Genomic DNA, 26,600 nt, shown 5'->3' with positions numbered 1-26,600 from the left:
CCCGAGATCCCATTTAATATGCAATGTGAATGATGTGCACACACACAAAAACTGGAATTTACAACAAAAAAATCCAATTAGGAGCTAGCTTCACTGTTTACAGAGCAAGCAGCAAGCTACTCTACTATAATTCCTTCAAATCCAGAAACATGACAACTCCGTTACTTAAAAGCTGCGGGGAATGTCTCGTCTTGGGGGTCGCGACGCTCCTGTACTCTGCTAATCTAACCACAATTTTAGCAGATAAGAATAGATTCAACCATATTTTAGTTCATTAGTGTGTCAGTGATTTAATAGTTAACTCCTAATTGTCATCTATTTTGGTATTTGCTGAATTACTTATTTTAGTCAGCTACCCTCAACATTCGTTTTTATACCTTCATACATATATAGGACGTATTAATGTGTATGTCAGCAGACAATCAATCTTTTTTTTCTTTATAATATTGGATTCACAGAAACAACGTTGTCATGTCGACGAGCATGTTGCGTGTGTTACATGTTGAAGTGGACGGTTACGACGGAAGTCCGGTTTGTTTTGGTCCAGCCCACAATGACCATCCCGCATCTTGGCCAACCAATCAAGAGAGGAAAATTGGCGTACGTGAGTCATGTGACCACACCCTCCACCATCCTGCCCTTCCATCTTCGGTGTAAATCCAGCGGACGATCGCGTCTCACTCATTCCCAAGCAGTATTTCTACGTTTGCTGCTGCTGTCTCGTTTACAAAGGCCGAACGTCACATTGCTCTTTGTCGCAATTTTCCAGGTTAAAAATTGAGAAAAACGATAGTCTACTGCTTGAAAATAAATTAGATAACGAGTCAACCAATCCTTCCATTTTGAGAGTGAATACTTAGTTGAGGGATAGAATTCGACGTAGACTCTTTTGATTTATTTTTGAGTATTTTGTTTAAAAAGCTAAAATGAAGACTAAATTTATCAATGGGGTTTCCTCTTCCCCCTCCATGTCGCTGGGTTTGCTGGTAACAGAGAATGCCTTGCAGGTTCAGCCCGATGCTCAGGAAGACTGCAAGGAGCTGGTCCGCCCCGAGACTCCAGACCAGGACACACGGTTAAATGCTTATCTCTGGTGCAAAGAATTTCTCAATGGGGCCTGGAAAACACTTGCAGAGGACGACTTTGAGATCTCCATTATAAGGTACGTCTCGTTGTTTTTTCTGTCGTTGATTACAAAGGCGCATCTTTAGCAATTGTGCACCCTGACGCAGTGGGAGCAAATCTGCTTTTAAAATGACATTTCTGTGCCGTGCACATATATTGAAATCTGATTGAAACAATGTTATTGTTGTTATATCCATTAAGCTATACTATCGGGGACGTCAAGCTCTTATTTATTTATTTATTTATTTATTTATCTATCTATCTATCTATCTATCTATCTATCTATCTATCTATCTATCTATCTATCTATCTATCTATCTATCTATCTATCTATCTATCTATCTATCTATCTATCTATCTATCTATCTATCTATCTATCTATCTATCTATCTATCTATCTATCTATCTATCTATCTATCTATCTATCTATCTATCTATCTATTTAATATATTTATTTATTTATTTAATATATTTATTTATTTAATATATTTATTTAATTAATATATTTATTTATTTCATATATTTATATTTATTTGCAGTTTCCCCACAGAGGATGTATTAGTCAAGTCATGTTTTTGTTGTGTTTGCTGTGCAATCTTCTTAAGGCTCGGGACATTTGAGGAAAAAAAAGTCCGAAAAAAGATTGCAGAATAAATCATTATTCATTGCATTAAATTTCACAGTGTTTTGAATCAGTCCGTAACAGAGTTGAAAATACTGATCGAATTGTTTTTGCTAGCCTGGTCACAAACTAACATGGCTCATATAATTTTAAAATGAGTAACATGGTTGCATTGGTTTAAAATGACAAACTATTTTGACTGAGAACATTACAAAAAATAAAGCGCGGACAATCATCAGGTCAACACATGGTCAGAGAAATGCCCCTTTTCCTTCCTCCTCTCTCCATCCATTTTCTGATCCACTTATCCTCACGAGGGTCACAGGCATGCTGGAGCATTACCCAGCTGACTTGACTTTGGGCAGTAGGCGGGGTACACCCTGAATTGGCGGCTAAAACCATTTTGTTGTGTCAATGTTGAGACAGATTCAAAGGATATTTTCTATTTAAAATGTGTCTGGGACAAAATGATACATTATACCTACATACATTCACAAGACTGACGTACCAACAAAATTGTGCCTGAAAAAAAAGCTTGTTTAAAACTTTTATCTATTTTATTTGATGTCTAAATTGTTCATTGCCCCTGAATTTGATCATTATTTTGTGTTGTCTTTAACAACAATTTCAGTTTGAAATCAGATAGTCAGTGACAAGGTAATGTAACTGTTATTCATTTTATGTTGTATGATTTGGTAGGTTAAATGCTTGTCCAAAGGATATTTTACTTATTTAGCCAGTAAAAAGTAAATATTCTTTTCTGTAGTTAATCTGGTGATTTCATGATTTTACATGTACCATGAATACTTTTAAAATCCATTCTGCCCCTTGTCGTCGACTGAAAATGACATCAAATGCTCACGACTCAGGTAATGACGAATCACAGCTCAGCTTGCGAACGTCCCCTAACCTAAACCAGAAAACAATTTCCTCACTGAGTCAAACTAGAAAGAAAGAAAAATAGCACAGAGTGCTGGATCTGGTTTGGCATTGTGCTCCCAACCCCATAATTCAGCATTGCTATTGGTTCTTTGTAATCTGTAAATCTAAGATTTAATGTGTCTTCCAGGGGTGGACTGAGTAACAAGCTCTTCCTGTGCAGCCTCCCAGAAAGTGTGGACACTATTGGGGATGAGCCAAGGAGCATCCTGCTGCGCCTTTACGGGGCCATCCTGCAGGTGGGTGTCTTTATTATTGTAATTTGTCTAACAGCTCACGGCTTTCTCTTTCTTACACACAGTTAAAAATGAAATAAGGATGGGATACTACTCTTGTATCTGCTCAAACAGTATTTGGTTGCCAGACGACAAACAAACAAATGGCAATCACTGTAGCAATGTGATGGGGGACAGAGAGAAAAGGTGGAAGAGGTTTTGTGGTACCGTGTGTGTTTGTGCGCACGCCGGTGTTTGTCTGAAGGTCATAAGCTGATGATAGTGTATGCATGCATGAGCAGTGATGCCTTCACTGCTGTTGTGTCTGTGTGTTTACGCACGTGTTAGCCATTGTCGTACATAGTGATGTACCCCCATGGCTGTACATGCATGTGTTCTTTGCCGTAGGCTTCCAAAAGGAGCCTGCCTTGGGCACTCTTGTTCCCCTGTTGAACCCACCAAAAGTCACGGTACAGTATGAGATCTCTGAAAATCTCAGACTAATACAAAGTCGTATTACACACTGCCAACACTAATAAGTTACAGTGCAGTGAGAAAACAAAAGTGTTCAACACCTCTCCTGTCAATTTCCATTTTCTTCGAAACATCCAAGTGATTATACTCTGGCAAGTCACCCGGAAGAACATTTGCAAGATGTTCTAAACTAGGGGGCATAGGATGAATTAAAAAAAAAAAAAACTACAGAACACAAGTTGATTTTAAGGGGGCTTCAACAACATCCATGGTCACCAACGGACGGATAGATGACAGCAACATGAATGAACGATTAAATACATAAACAGATAGACAATGTATACATCGGTAGATGCAATAGATACCCGTGATTGAATAAATGACAGCAGATGAAAGTGTCAATATATCAATCAACAGGTTTAAATAAATAAGCATGAATAATATCCTAAATTCACAATGCACATTGCAATATTTTTTTTCCATTGAATACAAAAAAAGCACGGGGGGTGGGTGCTACTTGAAGGCTGAATTTAGGGATACTGGCATTTTCTGGGCTAATTCCTATGTTAGAGGAATGCTTGACAGTTGGACACAGCTTCTGGTTGTGTTTTTTCCCATTGTTTATGTTCAAATTGTCACGCGCGTGAACACACGCACGCACGTACGTACACACAGCTGCATTTTAACAGGACCCCCCCCCCCTTTTCTCTCTCTCTCTCTTTCTTTTTTTTCTCTTTCTGCTCCAAAGAAAGCCACACCCACAGTAAAGCATATTTTGATAAATAAGCGCTTAGCAATAATTAAGATTTCAAATGGTAATACTTACCTACACTTGAGTCATAAGGTTTCTTTGTTCACAAATGTGTCGATACTTTTATGAAGAAGCACTGACACGATGACTGAAACCCAAAAGGAATCCCATTTGACAAATTATTGACGTTAAACATCGATTAAGCCATTTTTTGTGGTTGTGCTTAATAGATTCAGCATCAATGAGACCCAAACTAGTCAATAACCGCTGGCTATGGATGTGATAATGACTCTAATCTAAACTTGGCTTTTATTGCTGGAGATGTAGGAGAGCAGAGACACTGTGTCCTTCACCAAGGTAACAGCAGCCATCTTCTGCAACACAGTGTCTCATTTTAGGACTTAGTGATGTTTAATCATAAGCTAACACGATTAAAGGCGTTTGATTTCACTGCCACAGTGCACAGCTACTAATGATTAAACAAACTTTACTTACGCCGGTGATGGCGTTTCTCAGCAATGGAGGTATGCGAATGGAATATTGTACCAGGAGTAAATTCATAAAATCCATGTTGATCGTTTTAGCTCAGCTTCAGTAAATACTTTCAATAAGGTCGGGGTCGGAAAGCACACCGGGATAGTACTTTATCGTTCTCTTGAGTTGTGTACGAAACAGCCAAGTGTGTGTGTATGTGCGTGAGCAGGCATGTGTGTGTTTGTGCGTGTGAATTCATACTATATTATCTGCGCCATACGTATTTGGATGCTTTCTCATGTATTCATGGATAGTTCTTCCTCTTTCTTTTGTTGATAGATGTCCTGTAATAAAGGGGAATCCCAACAGTCAAACAAAGAGAATCACTTTCAAGTAAGTAACAGAAAATGGTGCCAATGTACAGCATGTTCCTATGTTCATCGAAAACCCATTCAATAATCAATGTCCTTCTTCGGCAACCCTGTGGGTGGTTGCGCTTACGTTCCAAAATAAACATCTCTCCAGCCTCAGGGAATGATTTGTAATACTTCTCAAGAAATTAATTGGAACAATAGGCAGTGGATGATTTGTGATACTTCTCAAGAAATTAATTGGAACAATAGGGAGTGGATGATTTGTGATACTTTTCAGGAAATTAAATCTGTTTGGCACAATAGGCAGTGGATGACTAATCAAGTTGTTTTACAAAGAAGGCCCATGAATGAGTTCAGTTCAAGATAGCAGCTTGAGGCATCCGTAAGCCTCACAATGACCTCTTAGTCATTCTGACCTCTCAATTGTGAGGGTGACTCACAACCCGCTCCATCATGTGATTGAAATGAAGTCATTAGATTCTGGGATAGAATGGTAACAGCATTTTCTTTTGTTTACCATTCATTAGCCAAACACACACTGGTAGCATGCATTACAAACACATAGAGTATCAATTGATCCAGAGAGCATGGAAGTAGGTCATTTTTGGAGCACACTCCAGTTTTTGGCAGTTTCACTACCGGCATCTGAATAGTTTGAAGCAAACTAACATCTCCTCAACAATTGTCAATATCCTTGTGTTGCTCCACAGTGAGATTGCGGGTTGTAGCTCTTATGTCTCTGACGCAAAGTGACTGAGCTGCAGAGATAAATTAACCTTGATGGTCTGCAGTGTCTGGTCCAGGTAAATCCTATTTGTCTTCGACGGAATGACATTGCGCTCATCGTTTTGGGGTTATAGCCGACTGCCGTGCAGCATCTGCTTCCACTTTGTTGGCCAAGTTGTATTTAGACTTGCAGAGCAGTGTTGCATAACACCAACTCAGAGGTCGTATTTGCGGCCTTGTCAGATCCGACCCACATTGACTTTTAGGTCCCCAGGGTCTCATTTTAGATCAAGTTCCTGCGGAAGGTAAAATGTAGTTATCATCTTTACCTAAACTGGCTTATTGACACACAGTATTGAGGTTGCTGGAGCAGCTTCCACTAGTGGACCCGCTGAAACACTCCAATGTTATATCGTAGCATTGATATTTGACATCAGCTCAATTTCCAGTCACAATTAGTATGTGTGAGGAGGTGTGGGTAATTGACTGGCATAGTTCTGTCTTTTTAAAAAAGAAAAAACACAACAGATAATATTTTTGTGAAGCTTTATTACTTTGGTGGAAGTTTGTTTTCCCATTTACTTCACATTTCTCTTCTTTATCCAGTATATCTTTGTGGAATTGTTAGCGTTTGGTTGAGCATTATTGTCCAGCAGTTTTCCGAGTGTTTTTGTTAGATATATATGTTGAGAAAAAATAAATAAATGAAGCACGTTGAGTATTTTTGTGGATGCATTTCAAGCGTAATTTGGATCGTATTTATTGGTGGTGGTTTGGCGGCGTGCTTCATATGCTACACACTTAACTGTGGCTCAATTGCAATCACTATTACAAGATTTATTATCGTCATGCTTCTTGCTACATTTGCTTGTTGTTGCTGCTTGACAATTGGCTGGTTTGAGATTGTAAGTCAACCATCATCAAAAGAGACTTGGCTTTTTGTGTCGGAATTTTTGCGTTTCTTTCGAAAGCGATACCAAATTCTCAATGACCCCTTTGACAAGCTGTCATCGTTTCTGGTTTGTACTTGGAATTAATTCACAAAAGTGTATCAATCGTAATACTTTCACCTGTCTTCTAGAGGTCTTCGAGAGACATTTGTACCTTAAAGAAAATCAAAATGTCAAGATCCATCAATTATTGTCACAAGGCAGAGCTGTTTCCTGTTAGACAGGACAGTTTACTACATTCCCTGGCTGGTGGCCAAAGAACTCAGTAGTCATCCTAATGTTCTGCAGCCATTCATCTCAAGGGTATTCTCTGAAGTCAAAGTTAAAAGTGGTAGCATTTTGCACATTGCTAATTAATAAACTGACATTGCTACAGTTCACTTTTCAGTGAGCAATGGCTTTATTTTCACATGCCCTGTAGACAATTAAAGCTCCCAAGACATTGCAGTTAGTCAATGAATATCAATTAGATGTGAAATGGAGCTGTCAAGGAGAACCAAGATGCATTTTATTTTATTTTTTTTGCCGTTAACCGTGGTCTCTGCTGGAGTTCATTGAGTACGTCGGTGTGTGAGATTTGTGTGTTACCAAGATAAAGGAAGAAAGACGAGGCTGTCTACTTTGCTTCAGAAGCTTCAATGGTGATTGGTGCTGTCAGTGGGCCAAGGCTTTTTGGAAGTTTTAATCCATCTGCTGTGTTTCCCGCACAACTCTGACGAGCAAATGCAACTAGCCAGCAAGCACAGAGTATTTGCCTTTGACTCCATTCTCCAGCTTTTCTCCTCCATCTTGTTTCTTTACTTCAGCCTGTATACCTTAATACATAATATATGCATATCTACTACAAAACATGTCTTTTCTTGAACACTATTTGACAATAAAGCAGACTTTGACTTTGAAAAAGATAGCTGTAGAAAATGAAGACGACAAATAAACGTCACAATATTAAGTCAACTGAAACTTGCATGAGATGGAAAAAAAGTTCAATTCTGCAAGACAATATTATTTATACTGAATAAGATAAACGCACATTAGAGAACTAAGGTATTAAGATGAGAATGTTTCACAAAATCTGCTTAATGGCATTTACTTGACTCAAACGAGGTGAGTTAAATGTCGAAACAACGAGTCGTGACTTTCGGCTCGTTCCATCGGCGATTTGAATCACCGGTATGATTTGTTTTGCCCAAAGACTACATCTTGTTTTATTTACCCTCTCAGTTTTCTAAATGTCCTGTTTTTGTTTTCCTTTGTGGTGAATCATTTTGTCAGCAAACGTTGTTTGGCCTGTTTGTTAAGGCAGTGTCGGACTTCCGCAGTTCTTACTTCCGTTTATTGCATGTCTGTTTCAGGGTGCAGAGGCCATGGTCCTGGAGAGTGTGATGTTTGCAATCCTGGCAGAGAGGGAATTGGGACCTAAACTCTACGGTATTTTCCCTCAGGGACGACTGGAGCAATATATGCCTGTAGGTTACCACTTATTGCTAACGTCTTACGTTTGAATGGAAAGTTTGGAAACTTGCACTCTGAGGTCAAACTTAGCATTGTAGCACATGGATTCAAAGTATTTATGAGTCATGTAATATTTTGTTCTCGTTAGCTGAAATAAATGCAGATTTCACTCAATTTGGTTGTATGGAAACCAGAACTCAATGACACTCTGAGGACTAAATCAAAGAGGTTGTCTTGCAAAATATTCCGTTTATATTCACACTTTCAGAGAAGTATATATTATGTTTATAATTTTGGTTTTGTAGTGGTTGGAGTTTTCAGCATTTTAGAACCTCACTTCATCATGTGGAGAACTGTGTCTAGAATTTGAATTGGGTCAGCTCATTTCGAAAGGCGACGCTTGTATTCGATTTGCTTTGAATTTTGTAGCCAGTCTGTGCATATTAGAGAACATAACTGAACATCATTTAATTCAAACGTATGACTGTATGTATTGACAGAGCCGTAAGCTGGAAACATGCGAGCTGAGTGACCCAAGCATTTCGGCTGAGGTTGCAGAGAAAATGGCCAAGTTTCATGGAATGAGAATGCCTTTCAACAAGGAGCCCAAATGGTTGTTTGGAACCATGGACAAGTAAGTTTACTAAACTGAGTCGTGGATTTTACTGGCCTTAATTGAGCTGGTGTCATTCATTGTCCGGATGCTGTCACCACTGGCTCAATCACTTTTTCTCTGAAGTACTCAAATGTATTCATGAATGTCATATTTTAATTCAAAATCCAGGGCTTTTGGTTATATCGTGAGATTTTGCCGCTTAATACATATTTCACAAATGTGATATTAATCACAATTAAATTAGTGGGAGTGCATAGAAGTTTTTTTTTTAACGCTATACATTACTTGTGATGAACTTTAGAATTACACTCTTACTGCTGTTATATTATTTTTTCAATATATTAAAGGATTAGTAAGAATATGACAGTTATAACTATACTGAATGTGTATTTTATATCTTCTTTAACATAGGCCATGGCTATAACTTATTAGCTGTCCAGTAGTTTTCCTACATGCCGTGGTTCTGGAAATAGTACTGAGCAAGTAGGCTGGTCAAAATAGTACAACCTCTAATTACCCCGCCGGTCTCCTTTTTAGTTGTAAAACCAGTTTTTGCTAACTCAGTTGACACAATTCACAAGACTGCACCACTTTTACGTCCAGCCAAAGTCAACATTCCCCACTTTTAAAGATAACATGCCTAGATTCCGATAACTTCATTGATATCGTGCTGTACTTCCGTTCGAACTGACTCAAAGTATGTCGAGTAGGTGTTTACAAAGATTACGCTTGTCACTGTGTAGTGACAAAGTCCAGTGTCCTGTTCCACTTTTCTGCATGGAAAATTCCAAAATAGAGGTTTATGACATGTGAGAAGTACCCATATTACTCGTCGTGCGGCATGATTGCTGTTTCATTTTAGATCCCTTTGTGCAAATATTATATTTCTTTTATTATACATCAAGATGAATAAATTGCAATTTTATTTGTTATGACTCAATCTTAACATATTACGACACAGATGTAATTGTAACATCAAGAATAATTCTGTTGGTTTACTTACAATTGTAATTGAGATGAAATAAATTAAATCACATGATTCAGGTTTGCATTTAAGCCATATGTATTCCAACAATGCTGTTTGTATAAGTTCCTAGAAATACCAAAAGCAAGACCCTCTTTGGGTCGCAGCACCATCGTCATAAAGGCTTTGTTGTCATTAGGTCACCACTGACATGTACATGAATTCTCTAAAGTTCAAAATATGCCCTAGTAACCTTTTGACCTTTCTGTGTGTGACATCCACTTACAGTGAATCAACATACAAGTATTGAGACATTCCTGGTGCCTCTTTTATAATATGCGGTGTGCTGACTGACATAATTCATATGTGAAGTGAATATTTCTTTGCGTTTGTCACCAGGTATTTAAGCCAAGTCATGAGGCTCAACTTTACTCGAGAATCTCACTTGCGCCGCTTCAACCGCTTGCTTGGCTACAACCTACTACAGGAGATGGATTCGCTCAAGTAAGTTGTTTGGTGTTAAGTAGGTATGTGAAGGTAGTGCTCTCGCTGCTAGAAAAAAAAATGGAAAGAAACATCAAGAAAGCGATGATATACTGGATGGTGTTATATTCTCCTCTTCCCGGATGACCTTTCCAACACAGATTGTTGGCTGTCAGTCAGCAAAACAAATTTATAAAATGTGGCTAAAGCATAACACAGGTTTTGCAAAGTGCACTACTTGACATATTTTTTTCTTTACTCCAGGTCTCTGCTGGAGTCCACTCACTCCCCAGTGGTGTTTTGCCACAATGATTGTCAAGAAGGTAAAAATATGCAGATCGATCCCGTTTGTGCAAAATAACGTCAAATCTACATTGCAGTGACAAACAGACAGAAATATAAAACATTTTTGTTTTAGGAAACATCTTGTTACTTAATCACCATCAGTCGGACAAGCAGAAGCTGATGCTCATTGACTTTGAGTACAGCAGCTACAATTACAGGTATCTTTTCACTCTCCACACGAATTGTAAATAGAAGCCATTCAAGTTCATAACCTTGTATGCTTAAATATATAGAATAAAATGGGTGTTGTATTGTTTTAAGTTGCAAATGAATCAGTCATCAGTATTTTTTTCTTTCTGCCAAAAATCTGTATCAGAATCAGCATCGGCTTCAAAAAGTACATCTCAGTCTGGCCCTGTCTATAAAGTCAGGATTCTCTCAATTTCTAAAATAGCTGATTCTCTCAGTTCCTTAAAAAAAAAACAAAGTCAACACCTTTCCAAATAGTGTTTGAAAACCTGAAGATTTAAGTACGTTTTAGCATAAAATTATACCGATACTCATTCTGTCTGCAGAATTGAAAGACAACTATCAACTTCCCTCGTTCTCTCAAGTTTATACTCTTATTTAACTTGCTGTGCAGCTACAAGGATATGTGCATGCTGATAGAGAAACAGAATGTTCAAAAACCCCAACCTACTCAGCAGAAATGTCTAGATGGATGGGGCAAAGGAGAGGAAAAAAAACACCACCTGGCACAAAGCCTGGATGGAATCAATATATCCTCCCAGCAGTCATAATTCATGGCCACTAAGTGCTTGCCATGTCGTGTCTGCAGTTATGTAACCATAACTTGACTGGCCAGAGAGAGCAAGCAGTTTAAAAGCATAGAGCGACGGAATCCAGAGCCCGATGCAATGACGGTGCATTATGCTTGCCGTGCTGCGTTTAAAGAGTCGACAGCCTGGTCGTCCTTGAGCGCTTGTGTATCATTCTTTACAAGGGTAAACCGAATCGCTTACACTAGTCTCGACTGAATAGCAGACAAAGCTTGCATTTTTTCCCACAGTCCTTTTTTCCCATCCCCCAGCTGCCCCCACTCCACTCTTGCACAGCCCCTTTGAGGCTCCTCACATACTGTGGTCATGTGACGTACTGTAAACAAATGGCATACCACACACACGTAGTATGTTTGTCCACGACCCATCAATTGAAACAAATAACGATGAAACACGTTCATTAGGATTTGTCATTTTGCACTATGTAATGAAAAGCATTTCATTATTATGATGATGATAGAACTTTATTCATCCCACAGCGGGGAAATTTACTTGTCACAGCAGCGTACAAGAGTGCAAGTGCCAAATTTAGAAAAGGATAAATAACAAACAAGTGCCACTAGTAGCGGTAGAGACGAAAGATAATTTTATCAGGCGCCAGACTGTCCATAACTAGTCGGCAACTTGTTAGTTTCTTGTTTCCGTTTGGTTGAACCTTCTCTGAAATTAGCCTACTGTGTTACATCTGCTGTGATTCTCAAGCCACAGCGCTTCAGTGCAGGGAGCCTAACAACAAAGAAGTGAACCTCAATGGAAAAACATGATCTTCTGCTCTCCTCAAGTGGAGGAAAGTGCAGGAAAACACACACGAGTTGGACCGAGGACTCTTATTTATGTGGGGGTCAGAAACATGCTCATCTTTAGAGCAAGCGATACCCTTGCTACATGAGATTACTGCTGGAAAAAGATAATATTGTTCTGGTCCCCCGATTCCATATGTGGAAAATTTGGCAGATTATCATAGGGCATTTATTCGGATATATTGCTGTCACAAATTCTCTGAAATAATATATCCATTGTGAGCCCTTTCATATAAATCGGTCGCCATATTATTATTTTCATTTGTTGCAGGGGCTTTGATATTGGTAACCATTTCTGCGAATGGATGTACGACTACAACTGTGACGAGTTTCCTTTCTTCAAAGTGAACGCTCAGGCTTATCCTTCCAAAGCTCAGCAGGTGACTTGTCGTGAATATTTTGTCTTGAACACACGGGCGGTTTCCGCATCAAATACTGATTCAACCAAACTTGCGACGTCTCTGCACAGCTCCATTTCATTGAAAATTACCTACGTGCGTCTGACCAAGGATTTGACCACTTAAGTCAAGAGGACCAAATGAAAATGAAGGAGGACCTTTACATGGAGGTTAACAGGTTAGTGACCGCATCCGAGACTTATTGGATTGGCAATGTCTAAAACAAGTGCGTGTTTTGCTTTGGACCGCAGGTTCTCCCTTGCATCTCACTTCTTTTGGGGTTTGTGGTCTATCATCCAGGCCCGTCTATCCACCATCAAGTTTGGATATATGGTGAGTGATGCAATCTAACCTTAACTTTTACATTTCTATTTGATTAAGAAAAGTAATCAAACATGAATTAATGACAAAAATAAACAGTAAGCACAATTGACTCGATGAGTAGGGCAGTTAATATTTTTCTTAGGAACTGGTCGGCATAGGTCAGGTCAGACTGCCATGTCAAAATGTCTGCGTGTTGGACTTGGGCGCATTGCTCTCTAATTTGCGCGTCATGCACTCATGAACGCAATAGACCTCTGCCCAAGGTCTAACATTTTTCAGTTGTCAAATCAATGAGTTGCAGTCTGCGGTCACAATGGCCGAAGTCGATCTCCCAAATTTCTGCGGCAACAGGAGCAAGGAAGTAAAAGGGGGGTCGCTGATTGGCTGTTGTCACGCATGTCATAAGGTTCTTCTCCTCTGAATGTAGTAGCTGGATTTAATATGTAAATTTACGACACTGAGATTGAAAATGCCGAGTGAATTATCTACCAAAATGTCTAATCTGTATTTTCCTGAAAATCTTCTTCCTCGTAGGAGTATGCCCAGGAGAGATTTGACGCCTACTTCCAGCAGAAGAAAATGTGGGCTGTCTAATCGAGCAAGAAAGTTGGACAAGCTTCCGAGCTGAGCGAGGTCATACTATCTGATACAGATTCCATGCTTTACTTACACTCTGCCACAAGAGTATATGCTGGCTGCTGTTGGTACCGGCGGTGCCCGATTTGAATCACGAGTCTAGGTGCTCCAAATTCCGCCGCAGCTCAAAAAGTTCATCTGCTTGCTGACAAATAATCTTGTCAGGCCTATCTCCGCTTCTGCATTGCTGAGTGAATCAACTAATATACAGTATGCTACGACTGAAGCAGGTTGAAAATGGATTTCAGTTGAAGCTAGACTGGACATATTAACATTGCATCAATGTATATGTATTGATCATTCTGTGGGAAAGAGCCAAAACGTCAACTTCTTGTGGTAGATTTCTGCTTACTTAAGCATCCAACTATGTATATTATATATAAATCTAAAAGTACCAGTAACCTGGCCTTCTCTGTTACTAATGAACTGTTTTACTGGTGAGATTATCACTTGACATTATATAGTTGGTAAACATGCAATTTTAGCTTTTAGGCCAGGGAAAGGGATTGTGTTGAATTTTCACGCGTATGAATTGTTCTGACTTGAACGCGATCCGATTCAAATCGTCAATGTGAAACCGTCTTATGTTCTATAACGGCGCGCAAAATCCGACATGGCTCCTCACACAGCGAGGCACACTTTGTCTAAATGTGAATAATGAATACGGGAAAAAGCAGTGCCAGTAGTGACAGCTCACCAAAACAACAACATTCCATCTTACGCGTTATGACCTTGATAACTCGTTGCCTTCTTCTCAATTGGTAAGTGGAGAGTTGCACGTCAATATAATTCAGAAAAAAATTGTTTTGATGCACTGCACAGTATTTACAGTTGAGATATAAATGAATTATGTATGCCAGTAAATGATTTTTCTCATTTTCAATACCAGACCAGTATAGTGTTGAGTGAAGAAGACAAATTGTATCTTATGCCCTTACATCTGTGCATTTTTGTTTTGTTTTTGAATATGAAAAAAACTAAAATTATCGCAAAATTGTCAATGCCCATAAGAGCCGTCAAAGAAATCAAAACAAAAGTACGCCATGCTCAGTAGGCATCTGCTTGACTTCATATTTTATATTCACTGTCAAAATGCTTTGTATTTGATGTACTGAAAGCTGTGCAATTACTTTAAAAAGTTGATGGACTTAGATCGCTTCACAAATGCATTAGATCACCATTTAACGTTATGAAGTGCTTTTAAGATGAGAAACTGAACGCTTCAGAGAAGTCAGATAGCATTCAACCATTAAAACGAGTTTTCAGTTCAGGAGTTCAAGAGAGTAATATTTATATATAGGATTAAAACGATCATTTTAAACTCCTTTAATTGTGAGCAGCTACTCTAAAAACATTTGACTCGCAAAGTATGTATAGTGACAGATTGTTTTAGTTGGCAACCCTGCATTTATTAAGCTTACATTGGGTGGTGGTCTAATAAATTTGTTTAGCTATCTAAACAGCAATCGACAGTTATGTCTGCCTTGAGGGCCACTCAGTTTGATTTTGGAAAACCCCAAAAATGTGACCCTGTGAAGTGTGCCGTTGGTATTACCTCATATTGTTTATGTTAAGAGTCATGGTTCTTAGGATATGTGAGTTACACAGACAATAGGGAGATGATTCCCATCGTCATCTTCTTCTGTGTTCTGCCAGTTGTCCGATGCTGGAACGATGGAAATGTGTTTGAATGTCCAGTGTAGCACTTTTGATCTTAAAGGACTGGAGAGAATTATTTTTTTTAAGTACTTTAGTGCTGAACTGGGACTCATTTGAGTAGTTTTGTTTTGCGTGGTTTGTTTTTTTATTTTACTTGACTATTATCCTTCATTTTGTTTAACTTATGTATTATATTTGTAGTTTAGTGATTTGGAGATGGACCGGGATGCATCAGAAAATTGTCCGTAAGACTAAAAAAAACATTTGCAAACTAACAAGTGCCACAAACCTTGAACGTCATTAAGTCAAACTAATACAACATGCAATTAGTCTTCAATTGGACAAACTCCAATGAGACCAAACAATTTACAAGTTCATGCAAACGTCCTAATTGCTTCACTGGTTCCTGTGTGTTTTTAATTTTAGACTGTATATAGCTTTGAGTCTTTTTTTTTTTTTTTTTCAATCATGCTAAACATTTCTATGTTATGTAAAAAATAATAATGATTATAATAATCTGTTATTGCTGCATCATTCTGGGCTAACTTGCTCCAATAGAAAGAGAATTGAAGTAACACGTTCAGTTACAATGTTTAATAACTGATTATTATTCTGGTTGATATACTGTACTTGTAATACACATTATGGATTTGATCCTTAATCCTTTAATCCTTAATGCAAAATTGGGAAATGAAGTTCAGTTACGGCATTATGGCAAGCATGAACCTCACTTGTATTTCTGCTTTGCACAAATAAAAAGAAATGCAAAAACTATGATGGCGGTTTTTGTCCTTTGGGTGAGCTAAATAATCCAATTCAAACAATGTGCTTGCATTCACTTGCAAGTACAGTTTCTCTTCTACTGCTTTACAACTACTGTTATAATAAACTTAGCAACAAAGGTAAAGGCAACTTTTTAAAAAATATATATCTGGTGTATGAGATCATTACAGTGTGAAGGTCATGTTTACTTAATGTGTGGACACATGTCAAGGGTTGGGTACATGGACCTTCGGTAAGTGTTGTCAGTTATAAAAACCAAAAATAGAATAATTGTGCCACTGATTAACTTATTGTGTGCACATTGCTACAGATATGTGTATCATGGTCAAAGTTTATTACAACATGTTTTGAACTCTTAACCCAACAGAGGACAAAAATGAAGTCATTGAGGGGCTACTTTGGCTTTTTGACAACGAATTTGAAAGAAATCCCATTGGCTAATCATTCTGAACATCTTGGGCAGATTATATTGACATAGGCAGAAATTTAATATGCCCAAAAAAAATCACATGTACTGGAGGAGAAACAATATAAAATAAAAAAACTGTTGGGATTAAATTAGTACCATTTGAATGTTGGCAAATTAAATTGCATTTAGGTTGTAAATGTAGCTGCGGCAGAAAAGTCCTAACTGGCCCCGACCTTCCACCACTGAGTGTTTTAACTTGAAAGGAATGCAAAAGCCAGAGAAAACAAAAAAATGGGGGAAGGGATGAAGCCCACCGACCAGCACTTAGAGGGCCCAATTCTTTTAACCATCTTGAAGTGCAGCCACAAGAAAACTTAGCGGTGATATTATTCGCGACAAATATGCCAATCTGCGTGTATATGACGAGCAGAGTTGACTGCCAAACTGTGTCCCAAAATATGAATTGGCATTTTTGGCCTTCTTGATATGTAGTTTAAGCAAGGAATGGTTTGGCATGTAACATCTGCTGACACGCAGACAAACAGAGGGCAAGAATGCAGCGTAGAGGAATGTTATCACGGACAAAGAGGTCTGCGAGGTTAAATAGTTGAAATGATCAGCTGGGGCGTTTGTCCAGACACGTTGCTTGTTTACATCCGTGAGTCCTCTGTCCTGTCTACAGCTGTACAAGATGTAGCCAGGGCAATAGTGCAACTGACCACCGCGCAAGGATTTAAGATGATGACGGCGATTATTGATCGCTGCATGATAGTCAGTTATGTGCTGTCCTGTTGCTATGACGACACATCATTTGCCAGCTCATGTGGTGGAGAGTTCATCTATTTGGGAGCCTGTATTTTGTGTATGAATTAAATGAGACACAGCGTGGTGAAAAATATATTTGGTATGTTGGAGTTACTCAATTTGCTTCACATAAGTGGAAATTCAACATTAAAAGGCATTTACAAACAAAAGAAGACATTTAAAGCAAAGGGAAAAAAATAACACACACAGACAGACAGACAAAATCTAAAAGCAAAGACATTAAAAGTACTTTTCTAAAATTACGCAAGACTTTGTAACCTGGATTTTTATACTTGAGGCTGACTTCAGTTCTGTTGGCAGCTTATTCAATTTGTGTCCAACCTCTAAAAATGCTGATTCACCATTTTTGCTTTGAACTCCGGGCTCCACTAATTGATCCAAGTCGGTGCATATTTACTTAGCACTGTTGTAATGTATTCAAGACCTAAGCCATTCGACCAATTATAGATCACCCATCTGTTTTCTGAACCGCTTAGTCCCCACGGGGGTCGCGAGCCTATCCCAGCCGTCATCGGGCAGTAGGCGGGGGACACCCTGAACCGGTTGCCAGCCAATCGCAGGGCACACAGAGACAAACAACCATTCGCACTCGCACTCAGGGACAATTTGGAGTGCTCAATCGGCCTACCAAGCATGTTTTATGAATGTGGAAGGATGCGGGCCCAAGGAGAACGTGCAAACTCCACACAGGGAGGGCCGGAGGTGGAATCGGACCCACACCCTCCTAACCGTGAGGCGGACGTGCTACCCAGTGCTCCACCGAGCCGCCCTTTACGAGTACAATTCCAGAGTATTATAATTGAGAAAGTAGCGCTACCTAGTGGGTGACTGTCTGATGGCAATTTGAGGTAAGACTGCTGTCACGTTCCCAGACATGGGAATCAGTACCGAAGTAGTAACAGAACTATGCCACCTAGCGGTCGATCAGCTTTTGATGTCCCTCAACAAGAACTTCTGATGGAAAGACCAAAACGTTAGGGTTTTTTTTTTTGTGTGTAAATCAACATATCGTGTAAAATATATGATTTATGATGTAATAATATCCTAATCCTATTTTAATCGAACAGGCATCACAGTGTTATAGTGAAAAGCAGCCAAGGCTCACGGTCAAGATGTTCTTGATTTTAATTCGGGCTCAGGCTGTCCTATGTGGCGTTTTTTTTATGTTCTCCACATACATGTTTTGTTGGCTTCCTTCCATGCATATTTAATCAATTTACTATTATTCCAGATTATTCATTTATTAATTGTCACCAAGCATATAATCCAGGAGGATAATCACTACAGAAAATTGAGAGACGCATGTACAATTAATTCTAGATAGTCTCTGAAATGGGCTGAGTGAAAAGGTGCCAAAACGTTTGTCATCATAATGGAGCCTTTATTGTTGAAGACTGCCTGCTGAGGAAGTCAACGAGGAGATGATGAGGAAAACCAAAGTCCATCTGTATAATCACAAATCCCTGAGCAAAAGGGAATAAGACTTAGTTTAAGAAATGGGCAGATGACAATATGTGTGTGTCACACTTACATCCCGAGGAAGCACCTCCGGGTTGTAGATGTCAAACAAGTATACTCCCTGTTTGTCCAACAGCCTGGTTATTTCCCTTTCAAGCACTAGAACAGCAAACGGAAATAAAGATCAATCCCAAAGAACAACAACATATTTCTTTCATACGCTTCACGTTTTGGATTTACGTTTTCTAATCCTGTGATTTTGAAATATTTTATTTTTTCCCACAATGATGGTGCAGCGCATCCACATAGAAAAGTACCGTAAATTTCGGACTATAAGCCGCGACTTATTTCTCAAATTTTGAAACCTGCGGCTTATATAGGATTTTTTCCCAGTCTGGAGCTATACGTGTAGCTCGCTAGTTTAATGTAATTTAGCGAATTTCAGCTGGTGCGGTTTATAGTCCGGTGCGGCTTATAGTCTGAAAATTACGGTATATGTAAGTGTGGCAGGATATAATTGGGGTCATCTTGATATTATCGATACTAAAAGACATTATCATTCGATAGTTATGATCTTACCGGATAACACTTTGGGGATGCCTATCTTCGTCACAGCTTCTTGTAGGAAATCCAGTTGTTCTTCATTGACCTGAACAGACAAATCAGTAAATCAAGTGTTTGTTAAACGTGTGATTTTCCATAATAATCAGAATGTAAATCTTTTGCTCTTCAAGAGAATATTTTGCAGGGCGTTTTTTGCAAATTGACACTTATTTGCTGCTCATGTATTTCTTGTTTTCAGCATTATATTCATGAGTACCAGGCATTTGAAATGTACAAGAAACTGAAAAACAAAGTGATTTTTTTTCTTCTTGACTGTATGTGTCAAAGCCAAAAGCAGAGCCGCAGTGTTTGCACGGATGAGTGCTTATCAGTGTTTGCTTCTGATAGCTGGAACTAACTCCAACATTCAACCGAGTTGTCGGTAAGCGGTGAGCGCATTTGTGCTTAGCCAAGTGTCTACTGCAAGCATAGATAGATAGATCCGGCCGCTAATTAATGAGTATACTTTGTCATCTTGGTGATGAAGTGATGCCTCCACCACGAATGACAATCCGATAATACAAAATGCTTTCAACCAGACTGTTAGGCGTGAAAGTGGTGTAATTTTGCTTTATCATTTGGTTACTTTGACTAGAGGCCTTTTATAAGACTCATGCAAACACTTACCCGAGGATATTGGTATAAATCAGCATGTTGTATATCAACCCTGGAAGATAAAATCGTTTGTCAATGGCATCAAAAATGAAAACTTTGGTTTTCTTAAGCGACTTAGTAAGGCAACCTGAGTTCATCTTTAAACAATAGAAATGCATGATCAATTACGAACAATTTCGAATTGTTTTTATGCACGGCAACAACGTTAGCTTCTTTAACACTACAGAGGTGAATATGTAGTCACACCTGATAAATGACTAGAAATCCATAGCATCCCACAATTAGAATGTATCAAACAGTAGTCTGGTAATAATTCAAATGGACGAGAAAGGTCTTACTGTGAAGATTTGCTGTGCAGTATGACATGTTTGTTGACATAAGAAGTTGTGACATCAGTGGTGATGCCCTGCACAAAAACAAACAACAGAAACACGTAAATGATTTTTTTTTTTTTAATCACATGACACTCTCCATGGCCATGTCACTGGTGTAATGGGTGATTTTATTTTATTTTAACGCCTTGCATTCCAAAATTCCTGCTGCCAGTGAATTCCATTTTTCTGAGCTGTTTTATCTCCTTTATTTAAAGCACAACTTCATGCATTTATTTTCCAAAACAGGTACGTACTTCATTAAATTCGCAGGTGAATTAGATCATGGGCCATTTTGGGACTTTTTTTGATTGTTACAGATTCGTCACCCTACTTTTCACTACGGAGTCAGGTTGGGACAACTACACATATCTCAGATGGGACTTATGGGCTGATGTTTTGCACTCTAGCCACAACAGAGAATAAACTCTTTTCGTTTCTTTTTAATGTCAATAACAAAATGCTATTCATACTGCTTTTAATAAAAGTGCTTAATTTTTCATGTGTTTTTGTGTTGAAGTGTTTTATCTCTTGGGTTGGAAATGCCACTGAGTCACTGAAAAAAGACAAACCCTTTTTTTGTGATTGCGCCTGTCTGAATTAAGTGCTCGCTGAGCCTGCAGATATGATTGTATCTTAGAATATTGGGCATTATTCAAATCTCACCCTCTCTTGAAAAGTGTACCACATGATCGGGGAAACTCCCTAGCAAACTCTATAGCTGTCGAGACGCTGAAAATTTAAAGATGAATATCCGAAATGTGGGAAATGCTTTTATAGAACTGTTTATGCGCAAATACTGTCGGTGAAAAAACGTGTAATCACTCATCTTTGTTATTCTGATTTTAGCGTACTTTGGACTGTTTCAATCCAGTTTTGGCAAAGTCTTACTGTCTTAAAGGAGAGAATTTCTTGACTTTCACACCAGAGTTGACCAGAGACCTCAGCCCAGACAGATGTTCCAAATAAGGTGGAGGTGTTTACGAAGGGTGCAGATGAACTCCACACTCGTAATTCGGGGTAACTTGTTTCTACAAGGCACTTGACACACAAACACGTGGCAATGCAATATGAAAATATCATATCATCGAGCAATGCAACAATGTATTGTCCATATTACCTTTCTAAAAAAAACAGGCATGGTTGAAGAGACGTTTGTCTTGAAAAGTTCCTGAAATCATAAGAGTTCTGAACGTTATTTGACACATCCTATTTCTGGTAAGTATTGTTTTAGAACATCATGTGAGTATTAATCTGAAGTGTTACAATCAACTCTGCTCCAGTGATGTTAAGACGGAAGCGATCATCTTGGTGGCCAGCAGTTAACAAGGGGTTCATGACCTGGTCTAGGAGTAACAAGACATTTTAGCAGTGAACTTGCCGAAATAATATCAAACACAATATTAAGGAAGTGTCACGTCTCGTCCCCAGCCGTGTTACGATGTATCTCTGTTGTCATGGTTTCTGTCTGTGTGCTCGCCCTTCCCCTTCATGATTAAGTGTGAATATTCTCACCTGCCTCTTGTTAGCTGTCGGGTATATAAGTCCTGTCTGCCCCTCACGACCTTTCAGGTCATTGTGTATGTGTTGTTGTTCTCGTCATGTCTTTTTGCTGCACATCTTTGTCTTTCAGTCCTATTGTTGGTTTTGTTTGTTAAGTCATGTCAGTTTGCCGAGTCTGTTTGTGTTCTCCAGGAAACCCCGGTCCAAGCCGCATTTGGTCGCCCTGCTTCATCCGATCCGTGACAGGAAGAAGTGCGGTGAGTGTATAAATTGTTGAGTGATGCAGTCTGATAATGATTTCCATTACATCGCCCATTTACATAATCCAGCAATACCAGATAAAATATGTCGTGAAATATTCTGTCATATTTCTTAGAGGTATGCAGAGTATTTTATTGTATTGTGAAAATGCTGACCTGAGATCCAAAAGTAGAGCATCCTGTTTTCAGTCAGCTGACTGGGCTTGAAAGCTGAATCGATAATGACAGCAGAAGTATTGTTGTAGTTTGTGAACCCCTTGAAAATAAAATAAAAAAAAAAAGGGGAAAACTATTGTCATTGTACGTGACAACGTGAGTACGATAATTTATTACAGTTAATAAATTATTGAACGATGAATGAGTGTTTTTAATTCTAAATGTTTTTTTTTTAAAGTTCTCAGGTAACCCACCTGGTCATATATGTATATGTCTGGATATAGTTTACCTTGTGGTATGATTCTATGTAATTTGCAGTAATGGTGGGAGCAGTGGTCACACCAATATCTACAGTGATATCTCCGTCACTGAGGACCTTCTCTGAAAACACATTAAGACACGACAATGTTCTCATGCTTCCAAGTTAACAAAGCAACTAACGTACAGTGAAGCATGATGGAGCTCAATTAAGGCTGGGAGATGTGTGGTGTATAAAATGTCCAGTTTTAGCTGGGTACCAACATAAGTGAAGACAGCAAGATTCCTAATTGGCTATCACTCATGTCATGAAAAATGTTATTGCAGTTTGGAATATTTAGGGAAAATTGGATATAGTACAAAGGGATTTACTTTAAGAGGTACTGTATAAGTGAACCCACCTGCCCTCTCCTGGATGAAGTCGGCTAAGATGTTTGCTACCTTGTTGATCTCCTTACAAATCTACATAACAATAAAATCGAAACAATAATCCAGCCATGTTTTTGAGGATCATAGTAGCAATGAGATGACTTACCTGTCCCTTGACGACTAGCTTGACTGTGAATGTGATGAAGTCGGTGAAGAGCTTCTTGAGCCAGTTTGGTCTGACAACACACACGCAATGTGAAAAAGTGTCTTTAGCTGACAGCGATTAATTTATTTAAAAAGTATGAGTAACCCACTTTCTCTCTCCCTGCAGGTGCAAACGCAGCTTGTCAAAGTTCAAGTAACAAGATGATGTGTCTGCTGCTACCTTCCCATTACCACAGTCTGAGAGAAGTCAAATAATGAATAAAAATAAATCACATCATGCAATGCAATACACCTTCATTTGTATAGCGCTTCGTCACACATATCCGACTGTTTTTTTAATTCAAGTTGACTCTCACAGTTAAATCAGAATAGACGAATACTTACAAAGTTTGGGGTTGATTCCGAGGTCAATCTGTGACTCAATCTCAAAATTAATTGATTGCGCACCCTTGACTCTGGATGACATGAAAAACAAATGCATGAATATTTGCTCTTTTAACAATATTAGTTACACTCATTTTAGTAGGGAAGTAAGTGCCTCATCAATTTGTGAATGTTTGCTCTCAATTTCTTCCTAAGGTTTTAAATAGTGGCATCAGTTCAACGCATTATCAACACGATTAATCCAACCCCCTTTTAATCTTTTTGAATTTTAATCTTTTTGAATTGCGCCATTAAGTCTCATTTTGGCCTAATAACATTTCTACTCTTTTCATTACCACAGAAAAACTATGAGCTCACAGAATCTTCCGAGACTGAAAACATCAAGCACGCCATACTGGTGACACTAGTCTAGGCAGGTTAAGCAGAGATTTTATCTGGTTTTAGGAAGAACCCCCCCCGCCCCCCCCCCCCCCCCCCCGCCCCGACCAATGATACTAATTGGGGAAGAGTCAAACATGGCTCACGAGAATGGGTTTGAGCAGTGATTGGGGAGGGGCATGAAGGGACACACAAACTCACACTCGGGGACAGAAATCAACACACACACACACGCCACACTCTTGCTCTTGACTGTCTAAGACGCGATGAATTTAATTGTCCAGATGCACTCACAACCAATTGTCATATCCGTAATGCAGGGTCCCTATGAAGACTGTAGATACGTTGCTTATCTTCATGGCGATACCTTCACCTGGAAGAAGCTCAAAGGAGCTCTGACCGATCGTCAGGTTGTGAATCTCCATACTGGAGGAAGACGTGGAAAGGTTAAACGATTTGACGGCATTTTGTTTTCCAACTGTTGTAATGCATTTACTCACTTTTCAAGGCTGTATGAGAAGTTTCCCATGAGGGGCAAGGTCTTCGCTCCTTTAACACCTGGATATCTTGCATGCTGGAATGCTGCCTCTATCACTTTAGTGGTTTTCTCATTCACTGTTAAAAAGGAGATAAGTTTAGTCACAAATCACATCACACGAGACAACAGTGTGTTCCATCTGATCTTGCTAATTGTTGCTCTCGAGCCAAAACTTCCCATATTGAAATTTGGTCAGTTTCACATTCCCCCAACAAATCAATACTATTGGTCAGTCCCTGTGTAGGTATTAACGGAATACAAAGTATTGAAGATTGTGCTCTCTGTTGATGCAGTGTAAATGGCTCAACAAATAAATGTGTTTTTAGTTTGCTGAAAAGTGATAGCTTTTGAAGAATGACCTTTCCTGTCAGGTAATTAACAGACAGAAACCTTTCCGCTAGAACAACAGATAGAATAACTATTTTAGAGGGGATGGATAAAACTGTATACCTGGTATGTAATATTTTATTGTTTCTCTATCCTGTATTTTTATACAACAAAAGGGGAGAAGAACAGAATCTACAAAGCATCTAAAAAAAAGAATTACATCTTATATAGTAAATTTACCATGCACTTTTCAAGCAATTTGAAAGGTCTGAGGCATTGGTGGATTTAGGTTCAATTCCAGTTTCATTTTTGCTTCAAAATTGAATTGATCATTGGAGTCAATGAATAACTATCTAACAAAACATTAGCTTCTCGTGTGACACAAGAGCATGTAAACTGCACACCGAAAGGCTAGAGCCAAGGTCAAACACGTGGAGGTGCTGACCTTCCCTCTGACAATAACAAACTAAAACATTAGGTTTGCGAGGCACAATTCCTCGTGTCATCCATACTAAGTCAAGAAGTGTTCACATTAAAAAGCATGCAACACTTGCACAGGCTGTTAGGTACTCACACACAACAGCGGCAGGGTATGTGAGACGGCACACAGCTCCAGTGAATCTGTAAGCTGAGGCAGTATCCTGCAAGCATCCATGAGATAATCCATACGCTGATGACAGGAGTAGAACGAGTAACGGTGGACAAATACCACGAGTCATTTTGCAAGCAAACACACTCTTGAACTCTGTGATGGACGAGTTTTGGTTGGACAGTTCAGGCTCACTTTCACAGCGAGGCTCTTTTGCCACTGTCGCTCGTGACTTGTGGTGAAGCTGCTACAGTTTCCAACTTTCCTTCTTGTCCTTGGTATCACTCATAAATCCTACAGATGTTGAACTCTCTGAAAGGAAGATAGAAAATGCAAAATGTATAGATATGTATAGATAGTACTGTGCAAAGGTTTTTGGCCAGTGCTAACTTTGTCCTTTTACAGAAGCCTTTGAAACAGTCATTTTGACTTGTAAAACATGAATTAATTGAACATAGCAGGTTTACACAAATCCATCCATCTTCTACTGCTTATCTAGTCACGTAGGCAGCGGTTTCAGCAAGGAAGCCCAAAGTACCCCACCAAGCAAGTTCTTCCAGCTCTACTGGAGGGATCCCATTCCCAGGCCAGCCTGGCGACATAGTCTCTCTAGCATGTCCTGGGTCATATGTCTAGCAGAACATACCCTGAAGACCTCACCAAGGAGACATTCAGGAGGCATTCTAGTCAGATGCCCGAGCCACCTCATCTGGCTCCTCACAACATGGAAGAGTAGCAGCTCGACTCTGAGCCCCTTCTGGATGACAGAGCTTTTCACGCTATCTCTAAGGTTCCGGGCTCAGCTTGTGACCATGGGACAGGGGAGGAAAGTCGATCAACGGCAAATCGAGAGCGTTGCCTTTCGGTACAGTTCCCCCCTTAACCACGACAGAGTACAGAGTCTGCATCACGGCAGACACTGCCTGTCCATCTCCCACTCCATCAACCCCCCCCCCCCCCCCCCACACACACACACATTGTGGCAGACTAAAATGACCTGGTATACCAAAACCATAACAGTATCAATATGAAGAGAACAAACCTTCCCCCGTCAAACGTCTTCCGTCCTTGCGTTTCCTATTAAGTGTCAAAATTGAGGATAATCCAATTAAGAGTGTGACTACATATAGGAGACCATTCCAATATGAGAAAGCTGTTCATCAATATGCCTCTTTGAACCCAGTTTCTGACATTTGTACTTGTGAGAGGTAACTGATTGACAGCCAAGTACTATTTATGAACCTATAATATAGCACCATCTAGTGGGAGTATCTGTATCACAGTCATCATACTGTGAGGCTGGTTACCCCAGGCAGCGATAACCATGCAAATTATAATTTTGACTTTTGTCTGCTATTAATGACAATATAACATTATTAGAAGTAATTTGAGCAAATTTGTTATTTCAGAAGTGTGTATCTTATTCATTAATTAGTACCAAAGAATCTGGCAATCTGGAGTCTCTCAATCAGCCTACCAAGCATGTTTTTGGGATGTAGAAGA

At 39.2% G+C, this 26,600-nt stretch overlaps 2 protein-coding genes across 3 annotated transcripts; one reads left to right on the top strand and one right to left on the bottom strand.

The window, feature by feature from the left end:
* Positions 1 to 645: 645 nt before the first annotated feature.
* On the top strand, positions 646 to 15,880 carry chka (choline kinase alpha). 2 transcript variants are annotated; one of them, XM_061283033.1, is made up of 12 exons: positions 646 to 1,162; positions 2,817 to 2,925; positions 4,940 to 4,993; positions 8,003 to 8,116; positions 8,603 to 8,736; positions 10,082 to 10,186; positions 10,430 to 10,488; positions 10,584 to 10,668; positions 12,361 to 12,469; positions 12,559 to 12,665; positions 12,739 to 12,820; positions 13,346 to 15,880. In XM_061283033.1, the coding sequence occupies exons 1-12, from the start codon at positions 927 to 929 to the stop codon at positions 13,403 to 13,405; spliced, it is 1,254 nt and encodes a 417-aa protein (XP_061139017.1). In that variant the 5' UTR covers positions 646 to 926; the 3' UTR covers positions 13,406 to 15,880. The 2 variants fall into 2 exon arrangements, with proteins under 2 accessions (XP_061139017.1, XP_061139018.1); XM_061283034.1 differs by lacking the exon at positions 4,940 to 4,993.
* Positions 15,881 to 18,218: 2,338 nt separating this feature from the next.
* cetp (cholesteryl ester transfer protein, plasma) lies at positions 18,219 to 26,274 on the bottom strand. The gene is made up of 18 exons (XM_061284313.1): positions 26,140 to 26,274; positions 25,083 to 25,409; positions 24,144 to 24,258; positions 23,938 to 24,069; positions 23,266 to 23,336; positions 23,031 to 23,118; positions 22,883 to 22,952; positions 22,749 to 22,809; positions 22,379 to 22,470; positions 22,090 to 22,189; positions 21,437 to 21,516; positions 21,291 to 21,341; positions 21,062 to 21,211; positions 20,138 to 20,205; positions 19,812 to 19,851; positions 19,161 to 19,230; positions 18,655 to 18,740; positions 18,219 to 18,586 (listed from the first exon to the last, which is right to left on the bottom strand). Exons 2-18 carry the CDS (start codon positions 25,225 to 25,227, stop codon positions 18,491 to 18,493), a joined length of 1,515 nt encoding a protein of 504 aa, XP_061140297.1. The 5' UTR covers positions 25,228 to 25,409; positions 26,140 to 26,274; the 3' UTR covers positions 18,219 to 18,490.
* Positions 26,275 to 26,600: the final 326 nt, after the last annotated feature.

Source organism: Syngnathus typhle, linkage group LG7 (assembly GCF_033458585.1).
Source record: "Syngnathus typhle isolate RoL2023-S1 ecotype Sweden linkage group LG7, RoL_Styp_1.0, whole genome shotgun sequence".
Classification (NCBI taxonomy): Eukaryota; Metazoa; Chordata; class Actinopteri; order Syngnathiformes; family Syngnathidae; genus Syngnathus; species Syngnathus typhle.
This window is presented reverse-complemented; position numbering and strand designations above follow the sequence as displayed.